Genomic DNA, 23,398 nt, shown 5'->3' with positions numbered 1-23,398 from the left:
GTTCATTCTCTCCTTTCATCACGTGGGTCCCGGGCTGGGAGCAAGCACCCTCAGCACTGAGCCATACATCCCGGCTAGTAGAGCAGATTTTTTTCTAGCTGGAGATGAGAGAAGTTCTCCAGCTCTGTACGGTTCACCCAGTTTGTGAGCTGGAGGAAGGGATAGGGCTGGTCTCAGCAACAGTAATTAAAATTAAAATGCTAGCCAGCCTCGGTACTACTACTCGCATAAATCTCGACCTAGACATAATTAATGTTCCATTATCTCCAAGGGAGACAAGCAAGACTGTGTGGAAAGGCAAACGCAAATATCATTAATATTGTACATCTGTGCTGGGTGCAACGGAGGGAGCGGTGGGGCGGGTGCAGTCACACACCTGGTGACACCCACAGCTCGGCCACGTCGCCTTCGCCTCTAATGGGCGACGGGGGCTGCGGGGCGCGGTCGGGCACATCCGGCTGCTGGGTTCCCGGGAGGCTACCCCGGGTGAAGCTCACAGGAACCCGCCCTGAGAAGGTTCCTAGTGTCCCCTGCTAGCTGTTCCTGCCACTGTCACGCAAGGTAGCAAGAAGAGAAAGCAAAGGTTTCTGGGTCGCGGCGGATACGAAGGGGTCATCAAAGGTCCCGTTTGGGAGGTCCCATAACGCCTCAGCCTTAGGGTTCCGGCCCCAGCCCCTCACAGCCAGTGCGGAGAGCCAGGAGGAGCAAGCGAATGCGCGCGCGCAGGACCCGCCCGTTCGGAGCCCCGCCCACCACCCGGCGACTCCCGCCCACCCAGCTGTCAGCCCCGCCCTCCTGTCTGTGCGCCGGCGCAGCGCACCCGTTGGGCGCGAGGAACCCAGGGAGGGCGCGAGGCGCGCGGGTCCGGGAACGCGCGCGACGCCGGCGACCTCACTCGGCCCCAGGTCACCGCCCGTGTAGCCGGCTGAGGTGGCCGCTGGGGCCCGCGTCGAGGGCGTGGTGGCTCCCGGCGGTGAAAGTCTGTCCGCCCCTGGCCGTGCTCGTTTCCCCCCCGGGGCCTCTCCCCTGGAGCGCACAGGTGAGTCTTCCCTTCGCAGGGCGGGGCCGGTTCGCGACCGCTGGGAACAGGTTTGCAGCAGCTCTAGGTGATGGGATCCCCAGGACCCCTGAAAGTTAAAGCCTCAGCTACAGCAGCAGCTGCCCAGACCCTCCAGGAAGCCCCTAGACGCTGCTAAGGACCAGCCGCCTGGTCCCCAGGATCTTCCCAGCAGCTTTAGGGTGACGTCCTGCAAAACACCCTTCACCCCCAGGTCCTTTCTCCTCCACTAGCAGTTTCTCCACCAGCTATTCGACTTTTTGAAATCAGTCAGGCCCAACCTGCCCCCCGAGGGTAGGAAAGGTGTGGCTAGTAAAACGGAGATGGCAGCAGGTGGAAGCCACACTCCCCTCCTTTTTCCCCTCCCCCAGGATGCAGGAATTGTCGCTCTTCTCTGCTTCCCAGGCTTCTGGAAACTTGTGGTCCGCCTCCTCCTGAAGCATCGCGCCTTCAATAGCTGTTTCCAGGCTGCCGGGTTCCAGCTTCCGTGCGAAATCTCATCATCTCCTCTGGGTATTAAGACTCTAGCGGCTCACGTCCATGTTTCAAACTAGGATTATGTAGAGTGATGGTTTTTATTGTACGGTTTAAAACCAAAAAAAAAAAAAAAAAATACTCGCGTCCCGATATTGGAAGCTTTCTAGTACAATACATTTACTTGAACTTTTCGTAGAAGTCTCTTGGCCAGAGGAGTAATTGACCATCTGTAGCTGTGATTAGCGATTACTTTAAAATGTTATTTTAAGAACTGGGTGTGGCACACGTTTATAATGTCAGCAAAATGAGAGGCCAGTTTGGACTACATAAGGTCTATCATGGTTCCCCTTTCATTTCTCATTAAGCATTCACAGATAGACTTCTTTTTTTTTTCCTTTTTTTTTTTTAGTAGTAGTAATAGTGACAAGAATCAACATAATAAAGTTGGTGGAACATTAATGTAAAAGAGGTTATAAAGATTAGATTTGGGGGATAGAAAGATGGCCTAGCAGTTAAAGAGCACGGACTGCCCTTACAGAGGACCAGAGTTCCTTTGCCAGCTTCGGTGGCTCAAAACCACCTGTAACTACAGTTCCATGGGATCCAATGTCCTCTTCTCACCTCCACAGACACACGTGCTCATGTGCATAACCTTACACACAGCCACACACAGCCACAATTGAAAAAATGATTTTTTTTTTTAAGTTATCTTTCTGGAGCCAGAGAGATGGCTTTTGCTTTTGCAGAAGACCTGGGTTCAGTTCCCGGCACCCACATAGGGGCTCACAACCATTAGTAACCCCCAGGTTAGCTGATGCCTTCCTCAGACGTCTGAGGGGCACCAGGCACACCTGTGGCACGTATATGACAAGCAGACAAAACGCTCGGACACATAAACCTTTAAAACCTTAAAAATTATATTTCTGTATTTTAAGTGTCTTCAGGACTTAAAGTCACGGCATTTTTATTGATAATCTGTAATTGTTCCTATCACTGGTGACATTCCTGCTCCATGACAAAATGGAGCAACCCTGACAGCTTTGGAGAGTTAGACTCCCGAGTGGGGCCAGTTCTCTCCAGAGCAACGCAACCCCAGCTCAATGGCTGGAGGAGTTTGTGTTTTCTGATTTTATACTAAGGATTGAGCCTAGGATCTCAAGCATGCTGGTCAAGCCCTTTACCACTGAGCAGCATCACTCCAGGTCAAGTTGAACTTATATAGGTTTTCGGACCTCGGTCAAGCGCTACTAAACGTGCAGTGGACTGTCACCAGCGCGTGGGCAGCAGAACCGAGTTCTTTTTTTTTTTTTTTTTTTTTTCTTTTTCGGAGCTGGGGACCGAACCCAGGGCCTTGCGCTTGCTAGGCAAGTGCTCTACCGCTGAGCTAAATCCCCAACCCCAGAACCGAGTTCTAAGTCATTCTGTCTTCATGCCTGTCCCTGTTTTGGACCCACATTTCCTGTAACATCATGCAGCATGGCTTCTCCTGGGTCAGTGGACATGCCAAGGTTTTAAGGCCTTAAAATATATCATGATTGAATAGTTAATAAAAAAAAAATCTGTGCTCCCCCAAAGCACTGAGACCTCCTCCTCTCTTGGAAACGGGTTGCCAATGGAGCAACCTGTAAAGCTGGAGCAAAAAGTAGCAGGATCCTGATTTCAACCTTACACAACCCTCCCACTCCCAACGTGTAACTGACATTAATGTAAACCCATCAGAACGAACAACTGTGCATCCACGCTGCTGCGCAAACACCCAGACTCTGAGACTTAATATATTCTTAAAGTCTGGCCTTTTACGTGTCTACGAGTATGTGTGTGCTCACTCGTGTGTGTATGCACATCAGGTGTGCATGAGCCCTCAGTGGTCGGAGGAGGAGTGGGGTGGGATCACCTGGAACTGAAGTTACAGACGGGTGCCAGGAATCCCATCCAGTTCTCTGCAAGAGCATTAGGTGTCCTTAGCAGCCGACGTCCCTCTAGTCACACGAGTTTGTTAAAATATATTCATCGAATGTTTGTATATGTGTTTTTGACTGTGGCCTCGGCAACATTCAGGTACAGGTCAGAGGACAGCCTGCAGAAGTTGGGGCTCTCCTACCACGTGGGTCCCTGGAATCCGGGAGCTCCGTTGTCCGGCTTTGCAGCAAGTGTCTGTTCTGCAGGAGCAAAATCCATCTCTCTGGCTCCAGAAAGATAACTTTTTTAAAAAAAAAAATCATTTTTCAATTGTGTCTGTGTGTAGCTGTGTGTAAGGTTATACACATGAGCATGTGTGTCTGTGGAGGTGAGAAGAGGACACTGGATCCCATGGAACTGTAGTTACAGGTGGTTTTGAGCCACCGAAGCTGGCAAAGGAACTCTGGTCCTCTACAAGGGCAGTCCGTGCTCTTTAACTGCTAGGCCATCTCTCTATCCCCCAAATCTAATCCTTATAACCTCTTTTACATTAATGTTCCACCAACTTTATTATGTCAATTCTTGTTACTAGTACTACAAAAAAAAAAAAAGAAAGAAAGAAAAGAAAAGAACGTGTAGTAAAATTCTATCTGTGAATGCTTAATGAGAAATGAAACGGGAACCATGGTAGACCAGAACCCTAGTGTTGGCAGGAGTTCAATTTCAAACAAATCTGGCTAAGAGATTAGAATGTTCCCTGAGTTGGGAAGCATAATATTTTCTGACAAGTTCTAGAGAGGGAAGAATTCCCCTTTTCTGTATCAGCTGGAATTGCTTGGCCTTCAGCCCTGATGGATCAGCTTTGCCCCTCGCTGTGCAGCAGAGCAGATGGTCCTGGGAGGTTAACCACTGCTGTAATGTTTGCATGAGGAAACTGTTACCCGGAAGCCAGCCAGAGCCGGGGCAGCACTGGAAATGATGCTGAGCCCAAACCATCGCAGGTCAGGATTGCAACAGTTGCAGGACTCAGGAATAGAACCTTTGTGCTGGGGACGGGACCCAGGGCCTCCTGGTGCCAGGCAAGGGCTGGAGCTCTGAGAGTTGTGGCTTCAGCCCCATAGTGTTCTGTCTTTGCCGTCCTGAAACCAAGGTTAGCTTATCTCTAGCCGTACTTCTTTCCACGTGAACTGCATGCAGAACGGCAGGAAATTCCGAGAGGTGATTGACAGGTGGGCTTAAGAACAGAGCAACAGGGGGCTGGGGATTTAGCTCAGTGGTAGAGCGCTTACGTAGGAAGCACAAGGCCCTGGGTTCGGTCCCCAGCTCCGGAAAAAAAAAAAAAAAAAAAGAACAGAGCAACAAAAACTCTCATGTGTTTTCATTGGGCTAGCCGCTATCTACCTAGTAATGGCTGATAATGTATGCATTCCTTTGTGACATAAAATTCTGTAAGGCTCATACAAAGCCTAGGGACCCTTTCCAGGCGTATTTCAAATCTGTTTTCACACTTGAAGCAGATAACCAGCTCTGTGGCGATTTGAGGAGCTCCGTTTTCTGATAAGACTCTCCCACTTTTCTTGAGGTCGTGAAAATGCTAGGGGTTTTTCTGGCTTTCTGTTGTGATTTACTCAGATGGTTTTTCCCTTACTCCATGTTATAGTCTAATGTCAGTTCTAGCAGTAGTTCTGGCACTATTTGGGTTCTTACAGCCAACAAGGGAACTCACATACGCTTGTGTTGAAGTGGTTGCTGAGCATGGCCATGGGCGAAGCATTACTCTGAATATGAGCGTCCTAACATCTTTATTGGGTGAAAGATTATCGTTATCTACATTTTGCACTTGAGGAACCAAGTATAAAACCAAGGAAGGTTTGGTGCGATGGCTCAAAGGGTACTTCCTCCCAAGCCTAAAGCTGTCCTCTGACTCTCATGCACACCATGCCACATGCCAGCACACACACACACACACACACACCAACCACCACCACCTCTACCAGAGACAGATGGGTAATAAGATAGGTGGAGTAGTTGTCTGAGCAGAGTCCTACTGGGCCTCCGAGTCCTGCGGGGCCAAAGTTCCCTTGTTGAAGGTCTGAAGATGGATCCCGACCCCTCCTGGGGATACTTGAGGATTGATCAGATGCTGTGTATCTGCACAGCCTGTCCTCTTTGAGAATATAAGTCTTGGAACAAGATTGCTTAATGATCATCTAATTTGATCTGGGCTTGGTGGTGTAGTCCTGTAATCCCAGCTCATGGGGAAGCTGAGGCAAGAGGATCAGAAGTTCAAGGCCTCAGGACTGGAGTTCTGAACTGCTGCCTCAGCGGTTAAGAGCACTGACTGCTCTTCCAGAGGTCCTGAGTTCAATTCCCAGCAACCACATGGCTGCTCACAACCATCTGTAATGGGATCCGATGCCCTCTTCTGGTGTGTCTGTGAAGATAGCTACAGTGTGCTTCATAAATAAATAAATCTTTTAAAAAACATATGGGTAAAAGAGAGCTAGGAAACAGCACAGGAGTAGAGCACTTGTCCAGTTGTAGGAGGCCTTGGGTCTATCTTAGTGCCACAATAAAGGAGTAATTTTGGAGGAAAAACTCATCATTGAGGTCATTATTAGGGTAATTAATTTGAACATAGATTAAAGTGGACAATACTGTTGTGCCTGGGTTATGCTGGGTGAGAAAGGGATCTTGTTTTCATGCTGGCTTGGGAGTATTTGTATCATAGTATACTATGTAATAGTTTTTGAATAATTTTAAAAGGCAGGTGGGTAACTGTTGCTTTGTCGGAAACAGTATCTCTCTGTAGCCCAGACAGGCCTGGAACTTAGGGTGTAACCCAGGCTGGCCTCAAATTTGTGGCGGCCCTCCTGTCCCGGGTTCTTGAGTACTGAGTACAGACATGAGCCACCATGCCCAAGCCCATTTTTATCGTTTGTTTTTGAAGTCGTAGCAAAAGAAAGTTAACCCAGGGTGAAGATAGAAAAACAGGAAATGAAGATATAACATTCTAAATCAAGCAGAGGATCGTTCCCTACGCTCTATTTTTACTCCATTCTCTGTCATATTGGAGGAAGGACCTTGAAAAAGGAAATAATTATCAAAAGTCAACTAGGGCCGAGGCTGTAGCCCAGTAGTAAAGTATGGTCTAACATGAGCAAGGCCAAGGGTTTGATCCTCTGTGCTGCGCACGCACACGTAGGCTGAAAATGGGCTGGCTCTCCTCCCCGCCCCGGCCCCAGAAGCCTCTCCGGCCTGTACTCCTGGTGATCCTTCAGCCTCTGCCTCCCTGGCTCTGGGATTAAAGGAAGGGACCACAAGGCCCAGCTTTCTCGCATCTTTTTTTTTAAAGATATATTTATTTATTATATATAAGTACACTAGCTGTCTTCAGGCACATCAGATCTCATTACAGACGGTTGTGAGCCACCATGTGGTTGCTGGGATTTGAACTCAGGACCTCTGGAAGAGCAGTCAGCGCTCTTAACCATTGAGCCATCTCTCCAGCCTTCTCGCATCTTTTTAAGAAGGGAAAGAAATAGTAAATAAGTGGGGAATTACAGAAAACAAAAACAGCTAATGCCTCTAATAGACAAGTTGCAAAGAGAGCCCACTCTGTGCCCAAGGAGAAACTAGATTGGTCACATCATTTTCTGAGCCACACAGTTTTCAGGCATTTCTGTTCCTCACTTGGTGCATGCACCTCGGTGCCCGGCTGTGCCCCCATTCTTTGCCCGATGACATCCTCCTCCACAAGCCCATCTCCAATTCCTTACAGACGTGCATTTTCTTCCTTCAGCGGTGACAAGCCAGTGACATGAAGATCAGTGCAGTCTGCTTTCGTTCGGCTGCCCTTTCTAAGCAGCTATGAGTCAGAAACTATGGCAGGACCTGGGCATTTGAAGGCAGGGAAGTCTGGTAGCTAGGGGCAATTTTTAAGCTTAGAGCAGAGAAGGGAGCACGGCGTTGTGAGAGTCCAACCTCTCCCTCATAAAAGCCACAGTGAGACACATTCTGGGGGGACTCCCTTTAGACCCAAAGGCTGTGGCGCAGCCATATGATTAAAATAATCAGCTAAAAATTGTCAGACCTTGGGCTACCCAGGTAAGCATATGTTTAGCACAAAGCTAAATTTCTAAGTGTAGATTTAGGGGAAAGGTCCCAGTCCTCAAATAGTCCGATACGGAGGGAGGAGCCACCAAGGAACAACTCAGAATTTCTTGGAGACATGCTATAATTCCATACATCCCATGCCGTGTGGATCCAGTTCTCATTTCCCCGAGACGTTGGTGCTTCATGACTTAGGAGCAGTTGTGTGAAATGCAGCATGGTGCTGGCACATGGGGAGGACGCCAAGCTGAGAACTAAGAAGTTAACAGCTCCAGGGGGGACTGGGCTGAAACCCGAGAGAGACCCAAGTGCAGCGTGACAGATTCTTAAAAAAAAAAAAAAAAAGCCTGCCCGGAGAGGGAAGGGGCGTCAGGATGTGCACTGCAGAGGGTGGGCTCTGGGCCTAGGGGTCTTCATATCAGTAGTGAGGGGAGATGAAGCCAAGAGAGACTGGCAGCCAGCGCATGAGACTAAGCCATGGAGTGAGTGCAGTGGAGGAGACAAGCTAGGCGAATGGCTTGCTCTCCAGGAAGAGAAGCAGGAGGATGGAGGCAAGGTAGAGCAATGGAAAGCGCTCCTGTGCTGAGGAAGAGGAACGCTGGAGAGGCTGATAGTATGGCAGGCAGTAGGATGAGGCCCACTGGGGAATGTGACTGGCTGGCCCTACAGGAGAACCGTTTGCCCTGGCTGTCCCCCAGTGCCCAGCAGTAGGTGCCCAGATATTGACAGAAACAAGTAGAGGTGCTTTTTTTTTTTTTTTTTAAGATTGTCTTGAGTGCTATAGAATAATGGGAAGCTCTGCTATTTTTATCCCATAGTTAATAACCAGTAGGAAATAGAGTCTGTGTCCTTCCAAATGAAGGGGGAGCTCAGAGGGCAGTCATAATAACCATGATCACTCAGTGTCCCTGCCAGCCAGGCTTTCTTCAGTTCCATGCCACTGTCATGAAATATGTCGTGTGCAAAGGGCCACTGTCTTAAAAGCGTGGCGTGGTTTTCTGAAGAGCCAAACACAGGCAGATTCTGGGTTTTAGAGGGACAGTGTCAGCTCTTGGCCTCTGACAAGAGACACAGCATCTTAAAGTTCAGAAGCGCATCCCTGGATTGTGTCCCAGCTTAAGCTGTGTGCTGTGTGTGCTTGCATTGTGTGTTCCTGGACACCTTTTAAAAGGAACTCAGTGGCCTAAGCGACTTAATCACTTAGGAGTCTGCTCAAAAAACAAAAAACAAAAAACAAAAAAAACCCAAAAAACCCAGGCTGGATATGAAAGGCAGAGCCTCCCAGACGGCGGCGTCTCAGGGTGCAGATGGTGAACAGACCGTGTGGGTGTGATTCTGCTGGGCCACTTCCAGTGTTTTCCACCTAAAACCCAAAACAAATATGTGGAGGCCACGCTGGCTCCCACCTTCCCTCTCTCTGCTTGTAAACTCAAGGACGTGTTGACGTGATGGCTCCCATCACCCTGCCCGTCCTGCTCTCACGAGAAAGCGATTGCTTTTTTTTTACATCTTCATATTTCATTGTCCCATAAATTCTGCTAAGCAAATCAGATTTATAGACAGGGAACTCACTGGAGAGCTGGAGCGAACTTAAATACCGATTGATCTTTCCTGGATTACATCGTTCTGCTTGATGAATTGCTGTCTGGAGAAAGATTGAGCGCCACATTGCAAAGCCTTCACGGTTTTCCTCTCGGTGTTTTCCTTTTTTTTTTTTAAAGCACTGTCTGGCCAGCGTCCTAGAACTTTACCGACAGAGAAGATGCTTCGAGACAGCCTGAAATCTTGGAATGACAGCCAGTCAGACCTCTGTAGCAGCGACCAGGAAGAGGAAGAGGAGATGGTCTTCGGTGAAAATGAAGACGATTTGGAAGAGATGATGGACCTCAGCGACCTGCCCACCTCCCTCTTTGCTTGCAGTGTCCACGAAGCGGTGTTTGAGGTCCAAGAGCAGAAGGTAGGCACACACCCTGCCCCTGCACTCACGGCACGGGAAGCGAAGGTAGCTTTGGTCCCTGAGCCCTGTGACGCCACGGTGGCCCCCTCACTGTGTCTTAGGAGAGTCTCAGTGCCACCGACCGGCATCGTTCAGAGCCAGTCCTCCCACCGCCCTTGAGGAACACTGGCTTTTAGTGGACCCTGAATCAAGGCTCAAAGAATGCCTTTTATTCATTCGCCTATTCACTGAGTTTGGAGACTGTGATTGAAGAAAAGCTTTTTAAGTATTTTACTGGAAGATACTAAATATACATACTGTGTTCGTCAGCACATCTTATTTGTACACATGTTTCTGCCATACACACCTGTCATCCCCCGGGTGCCTTTCCCTGTGTGGCACAGGATGGCCTGGGATTGGCTGTGTAGCTCAGGCTAGCCTAGGATTGGCTATGTGGCCCAGGATGGCCTGAGATTGGCTGTGTGGCACAGGCTGGCTGTATGGCACAGGCTGGCCTGGGGCTGGCTATGTAGCACAGGCTGGCCTGGGATTAGCTGTGTAGCTCAGGCTAGCCTGGGATTGGCTGTGTGACATAGGATGGCCTGGGATTTCCAGTGAGCCTCCCAGCTCTAACTCTGAATGTTAGGATATGTCAGAGCGTCTGTATCACCATGCCCAGCCTCCAAGTGCTCTTTTTTTCCTGTCTTCTTCCTACGCTTACTAAAGAGGCAGTTTGTCTTTCCTGGGGCTTCTTGGACTATTAGGCTATGGGGAATAGCTGCTATCTCATTGTTAACTTTGCTTGTATTGCTCTTTATGGTTTGAAAGGAAAAATGGATTACCTTTTACTTGGAAAGTGTGTGTGTGTGTGTGTGTGTGTGTGTGTGTGTGTGTCCCCGCATGACTTCATTAAAGCCTACACACTTTCTTTTTCTCTTTGCTACATAATCTCACCGTGTGGCCCAGACTGACATCTGGGCAATCCTCAGCCTCCTGAGCACTGAGCTTACAGGTAGAGGCTGCCACTCCTGACTTGGCCCTTAAATGTTCTAGTCTGTATGCAGGCTGGGCTTCGTTCCAGTGTTCTCAGGGGCAGAGCTGGATCCATGCTCAAACACCTGCAGAGTAAGGCTCTGTGCCGACTGGGTTGGGAGGTAGAGTTCGAATTACGCAGTTTCTGAGTCACAGGGTGGACAGTCCTTTAGCCCGTCAGGTGTCACTGAGGCAGGTTCACAGCCAGGCTCAGTAAGTCTCATAGGGGCATGTGGCCTGGAGGAAGAGCTGGGAGAATTAGCATTTTATCCAGGGAAAGGAATCTTTAACCAGAGGAAACCAGATACACTGAGACTCTTTAGGACAGTGTGAGGCAGGGAAAGTAACAGGCATTCTGTATGGTGGACACAGGCCGTCTAGAGCACTGGGCTGAGAGGTGGAAGCTGGCTCTTATGGGGCGTAGTCCTAGGGCTTCTGAGCAAAGAGCGTCATTTGAAACTGTACTGGGCTTAGGAGTGTGTGGGAGGCTTAGGGCTCCTGCCTGGAGCGGAGAGCCTGGGGGTGGGGTGGGGAGGGCACGGTCAGGCACAGAGGGTCTCTTTGCAGGTCACTCTATCTACATGGTCGGGCACAGAGGGTCTCTTTGCAGGTCACTCTATCTACACGGTCGGGCACAGAGGGTCTCTTTACAGGTCACTCTATCTACACGGTCGGGCACAGAGGGTCTCTTTGCAGGTCACTCTATCTACACGGTCGGGCACAGAGGGTCTCTTTGCAGGTCACTCTATCTACACGGTCGGGCACAGAGGGTCTCTTTGCAGGTCACTCTATCTACATGATCGGGCACAGAGGGTCTCTTTGCAGGTCACTCTATCTACATGGTCGGGCACAGAGGGTCTCTTTGCAGGTCACTCTATCTACATGGTCGGGCACAGAGGGTCTCTTTGCAGGTCACTCTATCTACATGGTCGGGCACAGAGGGTCTCTTTGCAGGTCACTCTATCTATGCTGTTTCTTTACCCAGCTGAGCCAGGGTTTAGGAGTCTGAAGCAGCCCTCCTGCTTTCTTACTTAAGAGCTCTGAATTTCATGTTAGAGATGATTTTTTGTAAGAAAGCACATGCATTTAACACAGCCCCTTTATCTATCAGTGAGTGTAGCATCCCCAAGTTCAAACAATTGCTGATGGGGAAAACATTCTGTTAAAAACTTTATCTAGGCTCGGTGGTGGTAGCACATGCTTTAATCCCAGCATTTGGGAGGCAGAGGCAGGAGGATCTCTGAGTTCAAGGCCAGCCTGGTCAACTGAGCAAGTTCTAGGACAGCCAGGGGCTACAAAGAGAAACCCTGTCTCAAAAAACAAAGCAAAACAAAAGTTATATCTAGCTCTGAGCATGTAGGGAAATCCCAACACATGGAAAACAGAGGCAGGTGGATCTCTGTGAGTTGGAGGCCAGCCTGGTCTACAGAGGGAGTTCCACTGTTCCACAACAAACAGCAAGTCCCAGGCTATGTAGAGAGATTCTGTGTCAGAGAGAGAGAGAGCAAGAGAGAGAGAGAGAGAGCAAGAGAGAGAGCGAGAGAGAGAGAGAGAGAGAGAGAGAGTGCGCAAGCAGTAGAAAAGCTGTCCACCTCGTATTCAGGGCTGTAGGCCGTCTAGCAGTGATTTAACATACTGGGGAAGTCTGCCGGTCCTTTGTCGATGCCACCTACCCTATTTATGTCCAGCACTTAGTATATGAGCATTTTGGATCCGAGAAGACCTTAGGACCTTTTTATCTTAAAATTATAGTCACGAGACCTCTCTGGGGACAGTGAGATGGCAAGCAGGGGAAAAGTGCTTGCTGCACAGTGACGTCAGCCTGACAAGCCTCCCCAGAAACCCACAGACAGGTGAAGGCGAGCGTGGATGTGACCTTCACATGAGTACCATGCCTTCCACCCCCAGCCACCCACATCCCCACTCATGCCCACAAGTAACAGGAAATTATACACATTTTAAGTTTAAGAGAGAATCGTGGGGAGGAACTTCACACCAGTGAATCTATTTCAGGGTTTTTCGCATGGAAAAAGAAGACCGAGTTCTCGTTGATTTTTCTTTGGTGGTGGGCTTGTCTGTCTGTCTGTCTGTCTGTCTGTCTGTCTGTCTGTCTGTGTTTTGTTTATGTGAATATGTGAGTGGATCCCCAGAGAACCCAGATGAGCACAGTGATCCCCGGAGCTAAAGCTGCAGATGTTCGTGAGCCGCCTGCCGTGGATGCTGGGAAATGAATCTGAGTCCTCTGGGGAGCAGCAAATGCTCTGAACTACTAAGCCATCTCCTCAGCCCGGGTTCTCAGTTTTAAAACCGTTCCAGGGTTATCTGCGTCTCAGATCGTGTGTGCATGCTTGTGTGTTTCCATACACATGTGTTCCAGTGTCTCGGGGTTATCATTGCTGTGATAAAACACAGTGACCAGAGCAACTTAGGGAGGAAAGGGTTAACCTGGCTCACACTTCCACATCACTGTTCATCCTTGAAGGAAGCCAGGACAGCAACTCAAGCAGGGCAGGAACCTAGAGGCAGGAACTGATGCAGAGGCCATGGAGAGGCTTACTGGCTTGCTCAGCCTGCTTTTTTCTGTAGAAGCCAGGACCACCGGGACTGCATGAGACCTAGTCTTTAAAAAGCAAAAAGTAGAAGTTATTTCTCCGCATTATGTTGTGTGCACGTGCTAAGCGGGGGTTGTTCAGGTTCTAAGAGGAAGTCGTGGGAGACCTTGCCCAGTGTGTCCTATGTCAGCATGTCCACAAGTGCCTAGAACAGGGAAGGTAGGGAAGGGTCTGACTGCCAGCGACACTCCTGTGAGAGGAAGCACAGCTGCCTACGTCAGTGCCTTGACAACAGTCATGCCCCTGTTCTGTGTGCAGCCGTGTGGGTGCTGTCTTAGCCATCATAAATACTTCATCACCTTTGGGCCTGCAGTATCTATCAAGGCTAGCCATTGCAGACCGTAAGTGTGAGCACGTGAGTCACAGGGTATCAACTCTGAACTCGTGAGAATGGAGGAACCGCAGCGTATGACAGACGGGGTTTCTCCCAGCCTCGACTCCTTACCAGGTCACCCGTTAATAGGGATATTCTGTCTTCCCTCCCACTCTCTCGGCCATGCTGCTCACCGTGCAGGAGAGGTTCGAAGCCCTGTTCACCCTCTATGATGACCAGGTCACATTCCAGCTGTTCAAGAGCTTTCGCAGAGTGAGGATCAACTTCAGCAAGCCTGAGGCTGCGGCGAGAGCACGGATCGAGCTCCATGAGAGTGAATTCCATGGCCGGAAGCTGAAGCTTTACTTCGCACAGGCGAGTTCTGTGGCTGCACCCCCACGGCTGCCCCTCCATTCACAGCCTGTTACAGTTCCCCTTCCAACATGGGGTCAGAGGCTTGTAAAACCAGCAGTCAGGTGAGACAGGGATGCAATGCTTTTTTTTTCTTTTTTTTAGATTTATTTATTTAATGTATATGAGCACACTGTAGCTATCTTCAGACACACCAGAAGAGGCATCAGATCCCATTTCAGATGGTTGTGAGCCACCATGTGGTTGCTGGGAATTGAACTCAGGACCTCTGGAAGAGCAGTCAGTGCTCTTAACCACTGAGCCGTCTCTCCAGCCCGCAGTGTTTTGTTTTTTTGTTTGTTTGGGTTTTTTTGTTTTTTGTTTTTTGTTTTTTTTTTACTTTACATGTATGTAATTTTGTTTTAGGAGCATACTACGCCTTCTGTCTTTGTTTCTCTGAGACTAATAGCTAAGGAATTCTTTTTTCTAGCAGTTTTGCTCAGCTAGGACTCTGCAGAGAAGGGCTGAACTTGGAGGTGGGTGGGTCACACATTCTGTGCATCTAAAATGGCACTGAGGGTGTGACATCCATGGGAAAGCAGAGAACAAACCCTTCAAGGGCCATCAAGATGGCCCAGAGGGTAAAGGTGCTTGCCACCAAACCTGAGGGCCTGAGTTGATCCCTGAAACTCATCCATGGTGGAAAGAAAGAACCTATCTGCGTCCTCTGACAACCACATACACAATTTTCTCTCTTCTGAGACAGGAGCTTGGCGGTGGGTGTGTTAGTCAGCCATTCCCAGTGAACTAGTTAGGGTCCCCATTACTGTGATGAAACTCCGTGACCAAAAGCACCCAGGAGACAAAAAGTTTATGTAGTTCATGTATCTTGAATCGCCATTCATTGTGGGAAGCCAAGGCAAGAACTCAACCTGGACAGGAACCTGGAGGCAGGAACTGATGCAGGGACCTGGAGGCGGGAGCTGATGCAGGGACCTGGAGGCGGGAGCTGATGCAGGGACCTGGAGGCGGGAGCTGATGCAGGGACCTGGAGGCGGGAGCTGATGCAGAGGCCATGGAGGGTGCTGCTTACTGGTTTGCTCCCCATGGCTTGCTCATCCTGCTTTCTTACAGCCCCCAGGACCAGCACCCAGGTTGGTATCATCACAGTGGGCAGGGCCCTCCCACAGCAGTCACTAAGAGAATGTTGTACAGGCCTGCCTGCAGTCAGATCTCCTGGAGGCATTTCCTCAGCTGAGGTCCCCGTCTCCTGATGACCAAAGCTAGCAGTAGGTTGACATGCACTAGCCAGTGCGCCCACTGTAACAACACCTGAGAGTCAAGTGTAAAGGACAGAGGTCTTGGCTCGTGGTTTGGAGGTTTCAGTCTGCATGCGACTGGGCCTGCAGTGGAGCAGCAGTGGGGGCAGAGCAAAGCTCTTCACCTCATTCATGGGAAACAGGAAGAGTAAGGGGCTAGGGTCCCACTGTCCCTTAGGGTGTGTCTCCATGACTAAAGGCCTCCCTGACTCCCAAAGGCTCCCAGTTTGACCTCTCAGGGAGCAAGCCTCTATCTACTATGTCGAGCCTGAGGGTCACTTAGAGCCCAGACCACTGCCGTCATCACTGCTATGTTTCTCTGTCCATCTGTCTATAATTTGTTCTTTCATTCACTTCACGATATCAAGAGTCCAGGACCTGTGGCCACTTCCAGTCCACCTGCTGGGAGATCACAGACAGTTTGAGAGACAGTTTTAGTCAGCACTCCAAGAACATAACAATTACCATAAAGTTGGAAATGAAAGCCCTGTGGTACACGCCTTTCATCCCAGACTCTGGAGGCAGAGAGAGCAGATCTGTGAGGTTGGTCTACAGTGAGTTCAGGACAGCCAGGGCTACACAGAGAAACTCTGCCTTAAAAAAAGCAAACCCAGGGGTTGGGGATTTAGCTCAGTGGTAGAGCGCTTGCCTAGCAAGCGCAAGGCCCTGAGTTCGGTCCCCAGCTCCGAAAAAAAGAAAAAGAAAAAAAAAGCAAACCCAGAGAAAAGATGGATGCTCACAGGCCTGTCTTTCCCTGCAGGTGCAGGTGTCCGGGGAGGCTCGGGACAAGTCCTACTTACTGCCACCACAGCCCACCAAGCAGTTCCTCATCTCCCCTCCCGCCTCACCCCCCGTGGGGTGGAAGCAGAGTGAAGATGCCACGCCAGTGATCAACTATGACCTCCTCTGTGCCGTCTCCAAGCTGGGGCCAGGTAACGCATGCTTTAGCTCTCAGCGTCCCTGGACATCGCCGTTTTGAGTGCTGGAGACCGTGTTCAGTAGGGGTTATAGCACTGTCCAGTGGATGGTGTGGCCACACCAGTCTGGGTTCACACCGTGCATTTTCCAGCACTGTGGTCCTCAGCCAGAGCCTGGGTTATCTGAGTATGTTGGAAGGGTTGAACGCTCTCTGCAGTGTGACAATTTTAGCCGTTCAGCTAGGAGTTAATGCGGAGCAAACATACTCCCAGCTTTCTCTCCGCAAGCCAGCTCTGTGTCAGTGGCTGCTGCTTTGGGTTACAGTGATGACGACCTATCGCCCTTCTAATGTTCTTTCCTTTTTTCTTTTGTTCATTCCTCGCTTTCCCTTTCTTCTTGCTGTCTCTCTCATCTTAATAATTCCAGAAGCTGATTCCCCGCTGCTGAGGTCAGGGCATGTCTTCTAGGGCACTTCGGAGGCTTTTGAGAGGAGCGCTATGCTCCTGGACGTGAGAGGCCCTACACTAGACACTGCGCCCAGAGCCTAGCCAGTGCCTCCCATGGCCACGTAAAACCACTCTGAATGTAACTAACCCACCTTAGTTATTTGTACAACAGCAGTTAGCATTTATATTACGTTTTAATTAGTATTTATGCAATCTAATCAATGGGTTCTCATCTTAGCACAAAGCCAGATGAACGTAAGAGATAGGAAAGGTTTATCACCTACACAGGAGCTATTTCCAAAGCAAGGCCTCCCCAGTGAAGGAAGTGTGTATTCATGTAGTGGCAGGTGCATTCCTGAGCATGCTCAGTTGAAAGTCATGGAGACGGACATGGTGGGCAGGGCGTGCTTGTGCTCAGCTTGCACCATGATGTTTTATCTAAAAATAGGGAAAGGATAGTTTTAAGGTGTGTGCTAACAGGAGTCTGTCCTGAAGGTGCCTGCTGTGCTTGGGTTTAACTCCCAGGGCCCAGGACACAAGGGGCAGTGTCATTACAAATGGAATTTCTGAGGGCATGGTGGCACTCAACTTTAACAGCACTTGGGAGGCAGAGGCTGGCCACTCCCTGGGAGTTCCCGGGCCAGCCTGGGCTACATAGACTCCAGGGAGAGTTTTTGTTGTTGTTATTGTTGTTGGGGTTTTTTTTCCTTTTAATGCCAGCATTTGGGAGATAGAAGCAGACGAATCAGAGTTCAAGGTCAGCCTCAGCTACAGCAGCAAGCTTCTGACTGGCCCAGATTTCATGAGATACAGTCCAAAAAAGAGAGGGGGAAAAAAAATCGGCTACTAAATGACGTAGTAGAAGAGGAAGTTGGGAGATAGAAGAAATTAATTTCTTCCCCTGCAGTAAGGCTCCTTCCTGTGCTTGCAGGGGAGAAATACGAACTGCACGCAGGAACCGAGTCCACCCCCAGTGTGGTGGTGCACGTCTGTGAGAGCGAAACCGAAGAGGAAGAAGACACAAAAAATCCAAAACAGAAAATCACGCAGACGCGGCGCCCGGAAGCTCCCACGGCAGCACTGAGTGAGCGGCTGGACTGTGCACTGTGAGCGGCTGCTGCGCCTGCGCCTTCCACTGCTACAGCCGCGCCTGCCTTGGAGCGCAGCCCAGCGATGCTGATGCATCCGTCCAGCTGCTGGGCCAGCCTCCCCGGGCCGGAACGTGGAATGAAGTGGCAGATTCAGCCAGCCGGTTCAGATTTCGAACAGTATTCTAAATGGCACTTTAAGTGACAAGGTTAGCCCTGACCGTGAGGCACCTGTCTCCTCCCCCAGAAATATTAGTTCCCTTGAACCTGTAGAGCATTGGGTACCGGAGGCCAGAGCCAGCGTCACCCAGTGCACTGCCATTTCTACAGACTTAAACGTTAGTCTCACTTCGGTGTGGGTATTTTTGTACAGGTGTGGCGGTGTCTAACAGATTGAGCAAAGGCTGAATGTAATTATTCAGTAGACATGACCTTTCTTTTTGCACGAGAAGAAACCTGAGATACAAAATCATTTGTAGAAGTCATTTTTTTTTTCAAGTATTTTTTCACTAGCTTTAGGGATGAAAGGCCAAGTGACTGAGATTGTCAGGTCCAGATGGCGTGGGCAGATGCGCCCTTGGCTCTCCTGGCTGTCCATCTTACTTGGCAGTCAGTGAAAGTGGCGTGCAGAACCCTGCTCCCAGCGCAGCCCTCCCCAGCCTCAGCTCTCTGCAGGAGCCTTGCCTTTGCCAGCAGCCTGTGTCCCGGGAAGCCTGGCTGATGGCTTTATGGAGCTGGAGCCCCGGGCAGCTCTTCCGTTACTCTCTTGACCCTCCTAGTGCTGGCTGCTACTGCCTGAGGTTCCCTATGCTGTGTGCGTCGGCACGGATGTAGGTCGCTCTTAACTTCAGACGATAATGATGACTGTGCAGACCAATTTAAATTGGGGGAGCAGGTTCGTTTTTGTTTTCTTTGAAGACAGGGTTTCACTTGGTAGCTCCCGGGCCTCAAATCCTCTGTGTTCCTCCTGCCTCAGCTTCCCAAGTGCTGGACTTACAGGGGAGCACCATGTACTTGAAAGTTCTCCGTTCAAGTATTTTAGCTGTTTGGAAAGAAAAATCACCTGCACTTTTCCCCTGCAGATTAGGGAGAGGAGTCATTCTTTTGGGGGTGGTTGAGCTTTTTTCTTTGTTTGTTTTTGTTGTTTTGAGACAAGGTTTCACACTGTAGCTCAGGCTAGCCTGTGACTCATTATGTAGCCCAAGCTGGCCTTGAGCCCAAGACCATTCTCTTTCCTTAGCCTCCTGAGTGTTGGGATTGCAGGCATGGGCATGCAGTTCATGCTTTCCTTTTTAGTGAACATTTCCACCTTCACTTGCAGTTGGTGTCCAGATAGAATTGCTTCTTACTCTTTTTTTGTTTTTTTGTTTTGTTTTGTTTTGTTTTGTTTTGTTTTGTTTTGTTTTTCCGGAGCTGGGGACCAAACCCAGGGCCTTGCGCTCGCTAGGCAAGCGCTCTACCGCTGAGCTAAATCCCCAGCCCTGCTTCTTACTCTTGGCGTGTTGTTCCGTGGGTCACTCTGCATCTCTGGTGTGCTGAGCTGCAGTCCCTTGCTGAAGGCTGGCTCTCCTGCCTCGGGGTGCTGTGTTACAGACGCTCGAGTGGCTCCACTCATCCGACTGTTCTGTCGCACAAGCGTTCAGAACTGGCAGGAAGATGTGAAGGGGCACAGAACAGAAAGTAGCATAGCTGCTACTGCAAAGGAAGGAGCTTAGAGAAGTGACGCCATGAGAGCCGTCATGGGTGACATGTCAGGGCTGAGTCCCTTTTGTGGTAGAACTGATTTCATGAGCGCACACACAGAAACACACACACACACACACACACACACACACAGAGAGACACACACACACACACACACCTGTTTTCTGTCTTATTAAAACAGGGTCTCACGTAGTCCAGGTTGATCTCAAACTTGCTGTGTCCCAAGGATGACTTTGAACTCCTGGTCCTCCTGCCTCTGTCTCCTAAGTGCTGGGACTGGAGGTGTGTGCCACCATCCCTATCAACAACAGAAGAGTGTCCCTTGCCTTCAGACACTGTCAGATGCTGAAGTCTGCATTTGCCATTGGGAAGCCTCGGTGCAGATTCAGTTGAAGATAACCATTCCATCCACACAAGTCATCTGCCAGGTAAAGGGATTATATGCATATATTTTGTTTTGAGGTGATGTCTCACAGTGTGGCCCAGGTTGGTCTCAAACTCCAGGCCTGTGGGTCTTCCAACTTGACTGGATCCAGGCACACGCCCTTGTCATCCTGGGACTTTAGAGTTGGATGCAGTAGATCAGGAATTCAAGGCCATCCTTGGCTACACTGTGCTTGGCCCTGCCAAGCTCAGCAGTTTGCTACTTCTGGTTGTAGGATAGACCCTAGCTGTCAGCAAGCATGTTTTCAACTGGGGAGGTTTTGTGTTCCTCATTATACAGTACATGCTCTGATTTTCTAAGTGATCATAACCCAGTTTTTAAATTTGTCTTGGCTTTCATTTTCTACCCACCAATTAAAGAACATCTATTGCTCTTTTTTAAGTCGAGACACTCAAATCTGTGTGCATCCTGTTACCTTGGTCACCAGCAGTTGTGTCAGCACCTTACGTGGGGTTCCCTGGATACTCACATTCATGGAATTAAAATGTAAACAGTGGTAACGGGGACCCAGGCTCAAAGAATGCATGGAGTTAAAGGTTTGCTGTGGGATGTCCCTCTCCCTCTGCTTAGAAAATCAGGTTCTATTCAAGACTCGTGGTGGGCCTGGGCTATATATTTTATGTAAACTATTTTTAGACTGGAGGATTTAGTTTTAAGAGGAAAGCTTTGAGCGCAATTAAACCATGGAGGTGTACCAGATTCTTCGATGCCTTGGGGTCACTCCTGCTTGCTTGCCTTCTATAAAGCCTCAGACCTCACCTGCAAGGTGAACTTGGTCACCCTCCACTTCCCTCTGTGTTCCCTAATGCATCTGTCTTAAAGGGAACATTGTCTGGGTGTGGTGTAATCTCAGCCTGCAGGAGGCTGAGGCAGGAGGATTGCCTGGGATACATGAGTAACCCCTCTCTCAGAATAAGGTATGTTCCTTTTCTCGCTGTGACAGTTCAGAGGAACAGTCCTGGAGAAATGTTTGCTTCTAGCCAAGAATCCTGCGTTCTAGAGACTCATTCTGCACAAAACTAAGTACATGGACCAAGTAAGATGTATGAACCTTGAGCAGCCACGTGACAAGTGACTACTGCTGTTTCAAACTCCCCTCGTTGTGTTCTCCAGGGCCATCTTCCTCCTCAAGAGTGCCACTGTCTCCCTCAGTCTTGGGCAGAGCACAATTCATAGTCAGGATTACCAAATGTATTCAGCGCGGTGGCATATCCCGTCATCTCAGCGCTTGGGAGGCAGAGGTATGAGGACTTTGCAAGTTTAAGGCCAGCCTGGGCCATGTACCACGACCCTGTCTCATCAACGAGGGGGCTCCTGGATGTCCAGGTGCCCCAGACAGATAGCAGTGACCGTGCATCTCTGGCTGTGGCTGGGGACTTATCTTCCTGGTAGCTTCTAGTCAAGGCTAGAAGTGATCTCAGATAAGTCAGCATGCAGACACCACTAACTGGCTTCATGTTCTCCTGGAAACCTGCAGTTCTTGAAGTGAGTCCTGAGACCTGGCAGGTCCTGCGTGGCCTGGACTGGATGTGCGTTCTTGACATGAGGAGGGTTTCTTATCTATCTATGCAGATAACGCGTGGTTTTCTGTACTGTTCCTTTTTGATCTCCACTCTTCCAAAGTCAGACTGAGGACAAAGGGGGGACAGCAGGTGTCAGTCCCGCGCCGTGCCCTCTGCTGTCAGCCCGAGTATTTATTATGTCACTGTGTTACTGCACATTGATTTCATTACTGAACCGCAGCTGGATTTAGTCTCGAATCCGGCCTGTCCGCGGCCCCCCTGGTCCTGTGCACTGTAGTGAATCCTTGCTGCACTTGCAGAAACTGGTCAGTGAGCTTTGTCCCTGTGTCCCGTGATCTTAGTGTGCTTGACGTGATGGGCCATAGTTCATTATCAGCTTCAACTCTCCTGTGTCCTCAGGATTTCTAACATTCCTCGTCCTGTAAGGAGGTAACAAAGGCAGACATGTGATTACCTGTAACAGATTTTGATGTTGAACTAATAAAAACTTGTTTTGTAAGTCAGTTCATTGAGCCGTCTCTTCAGTGTGTATCCGAGGACTGACCGGACAGTAACAGAGGAGGCAGAGGAGCTCTGCTGTGAGCAGTGCTCCCTGGGCCACACTGGTGTGCTCACCAACAGCAGAGAGGCCAGCAGATAACCCTACTCCACCAGGGAACCCTCCACCCACATTACTCCTTAGCTAAGATGACTTATTGTGGGGGAAGACCAACAAATTAATAACTCCACATTCCAGCGTAAACCAGAAATGGCTGTGGAGTTACAATTCGGTTGTTTTCTTTGGCTTTTGACATAAGGTCTCAGCCCAGGCTACCCTACACTCTGTATGTAGCCTAGACTGGCCCGGAATTCCTAATCCTCCTACTTCCACCTCAGAGATGGCAGGATTAAAGGAGTGTCCTAAAATGCCCTGCTGCTAATACTGCTAATATCTGTCCATCCATCCATCCATGTGTATGAGTACTTTTTCCTCATGGCCCTCTGTGCACCACATGAATGCCTGATGGCTAGAGAGGCTGGAGGACACATTGAATCTCCTGAAGCTGGAGCTGAAGACCATGGTGAGTGGGTGCTGGGAACTGAACCTGGGTCCTCTGGAAGAACAGCCAGTGCTCTTAACTGCTGAGCCAGCCTGTAATACTTACTTTGAGCTATGCAAGTCTCTTTTCAGCTTTTTTTTTTTTTCTTTTCTTTTTTTCCGGAGCTGGGGACCGAACCCAGGGCCTTGCGCTTGCTAGGCAAGTGCTCTACCACTGAGCCAAATCCCCAACCCCTCTTTTCAGCTTATTTAACTGTGCTTTTATTTTTGCTCTTCCAGACAGGGTCTCATGTAGTAGTAGCCAAGGCTGGCCTCAAACTCGCTCGCTGTGTAGCCCAAGGTGACTTTGAACTCCAGATTCCACCCACGAGGTGCTGGGATTAAAGATGTTACACTATCATGCCCAGTTTTGGTTTTTTTTTTTTTTTTTGCCTTGTTCCTTATAAATATATAAAATATATATTCTTATATATAAATCCTTATAAATATAAAATGTATTCTAGTGTTAAGGACTAGAGAAATGGTCTAGCGGTTAAGAGCACTGGCTGCTCTTCCAGAGGTCCAGGTTCCATTTCTAGCCACACACATGGCTGCTCACCACTGTAACTCCAGCTCCAAGGGATCCAGGGCACACAGCACACACATGGTGTACACAGCCTCATGCGGGCAAAACAGCCATGCATGTAAAACAAATCTCAAAATACTAAATCTTTAAAAATAGGAGCCAGGGGGCTGGAGAGATGGCTCAGTGGTTAAGAGCACTGACTGCTCTTTCAGAGGTCCTGAGTTCAATTCCCAGCAACCACATGGTGGCTCACAACCATCTGTAATAAAGTCTTAAAAAATTTTTTTTTTAAAATTATTAAAAAAAAATAGGAACCAGGCATAATGGCCCATGACTTTAATCCCAGGACCAGGGAAGCAGAGGCTAGTAGATCTCTGAGTTCAAGGCCAGCCTGGTCTACATAGTGAATTCCAGGACTGCCAGGGCAACATAACAAGACCCTGTGTCAATTAAAAGTAAACAGCTGCTCTATTTGGGGATGGAAAGGAACAGAACCCCCAAGAGGGGAGGGTAGCACCCCAAATCCCCATCCCCAACTCCCACCCTCACCCCACTCACCTT

At 49.4% G+C, this 23,398-nt stretch overlaps 1 protein-coding gene across 4 annotated transcripts; it reads left to right on the top strand.

The window, feature by feature from the left end:
* Window positions 1–794: 794 nt before the first annotated feature.
* Rcan3 (RCAN family member 3) lies at window positions 795–21,736 on the top strand. 4 transcript variants are annotated; one of them, XM_039110406.2, is made up of 6 exons: window positions 801–1,039; window positions 1,463–1,570; window positions 9,268–9,503; window positions 13,641–13,814; window positions 15,870–16,041; window positions 17,405–21,736. In XM_039110406.2, the coding sequence occupies exons 3-6, from the start codon at window positions 9,309–9,311 to the stop codon at window positions 17,581–17,583; spliced, it is 720 nt and encodes a 239-aa protein (XP_038966334.1). In that variant the 5' UTR covers window positions 801–1,039; window positions 1,463–1,570; window positions 9,268–9,308; the 3' UTR covers window positions 17,584–21,736. The 4 variants fall into 4 exon arrangements, with proteins under 4 accessions (XP_006239280.1, XP_038966334.1, XP_038966333.1 ...); XM_039110405.2 differs by having other exon boundaries at window positions 1,429–1,570; XM_006239218.5 differs by lacking the exon at window positions 1,463–1,570 and having other exon boundaries at window positions 795–1,039.
* The last annotated feature ends 1,662 nt before the right edge of the window (window positions 21,737–23,398 follow it).

This window comes from Rattus norvegicus, chromosome 5 (genome assembly GCF_036323735.1).
Source record: "Rattus norvegicus strain BN/NHsdMcwi chromosome 5, GRCr8, whole genome shotgun sequence".
Lineage (NCBI taxonomy): Eukaryota > Metazoa > Chordata > Mammalia > Rodentia > Muridae > Rattus > Rattus norvegicus.
This window is presented reverse-complemented; position numbering and strand designations above follow the sequence as displayed.

Excerpts from the sequence above, each read along its gene's own strand:
- Rcan3 (NM_001012746.1), top strand. The coding sequence starts at position 9,309 with ATGCTTCGAGACAGCCTGAAATCTTGGAATGACAGCCAGTCAGACCTC. Across the intron at positions 9,504-13,589 it reads TTGAGGTCCAAGAGCAGAAG|GGATATTCTGTCTTCCCTCC; the intron begins GTAGGCACACAC and ends ACCCGTTAATAG. Across the intron at positions 13,815-15,869 it reads TGAAGCTTTACTTCGCACAG|GTGCAGGTGTCCGGGGAGGC; the intron begins GCGAGTTCTGTG and ends CTTTCCCTGCAG.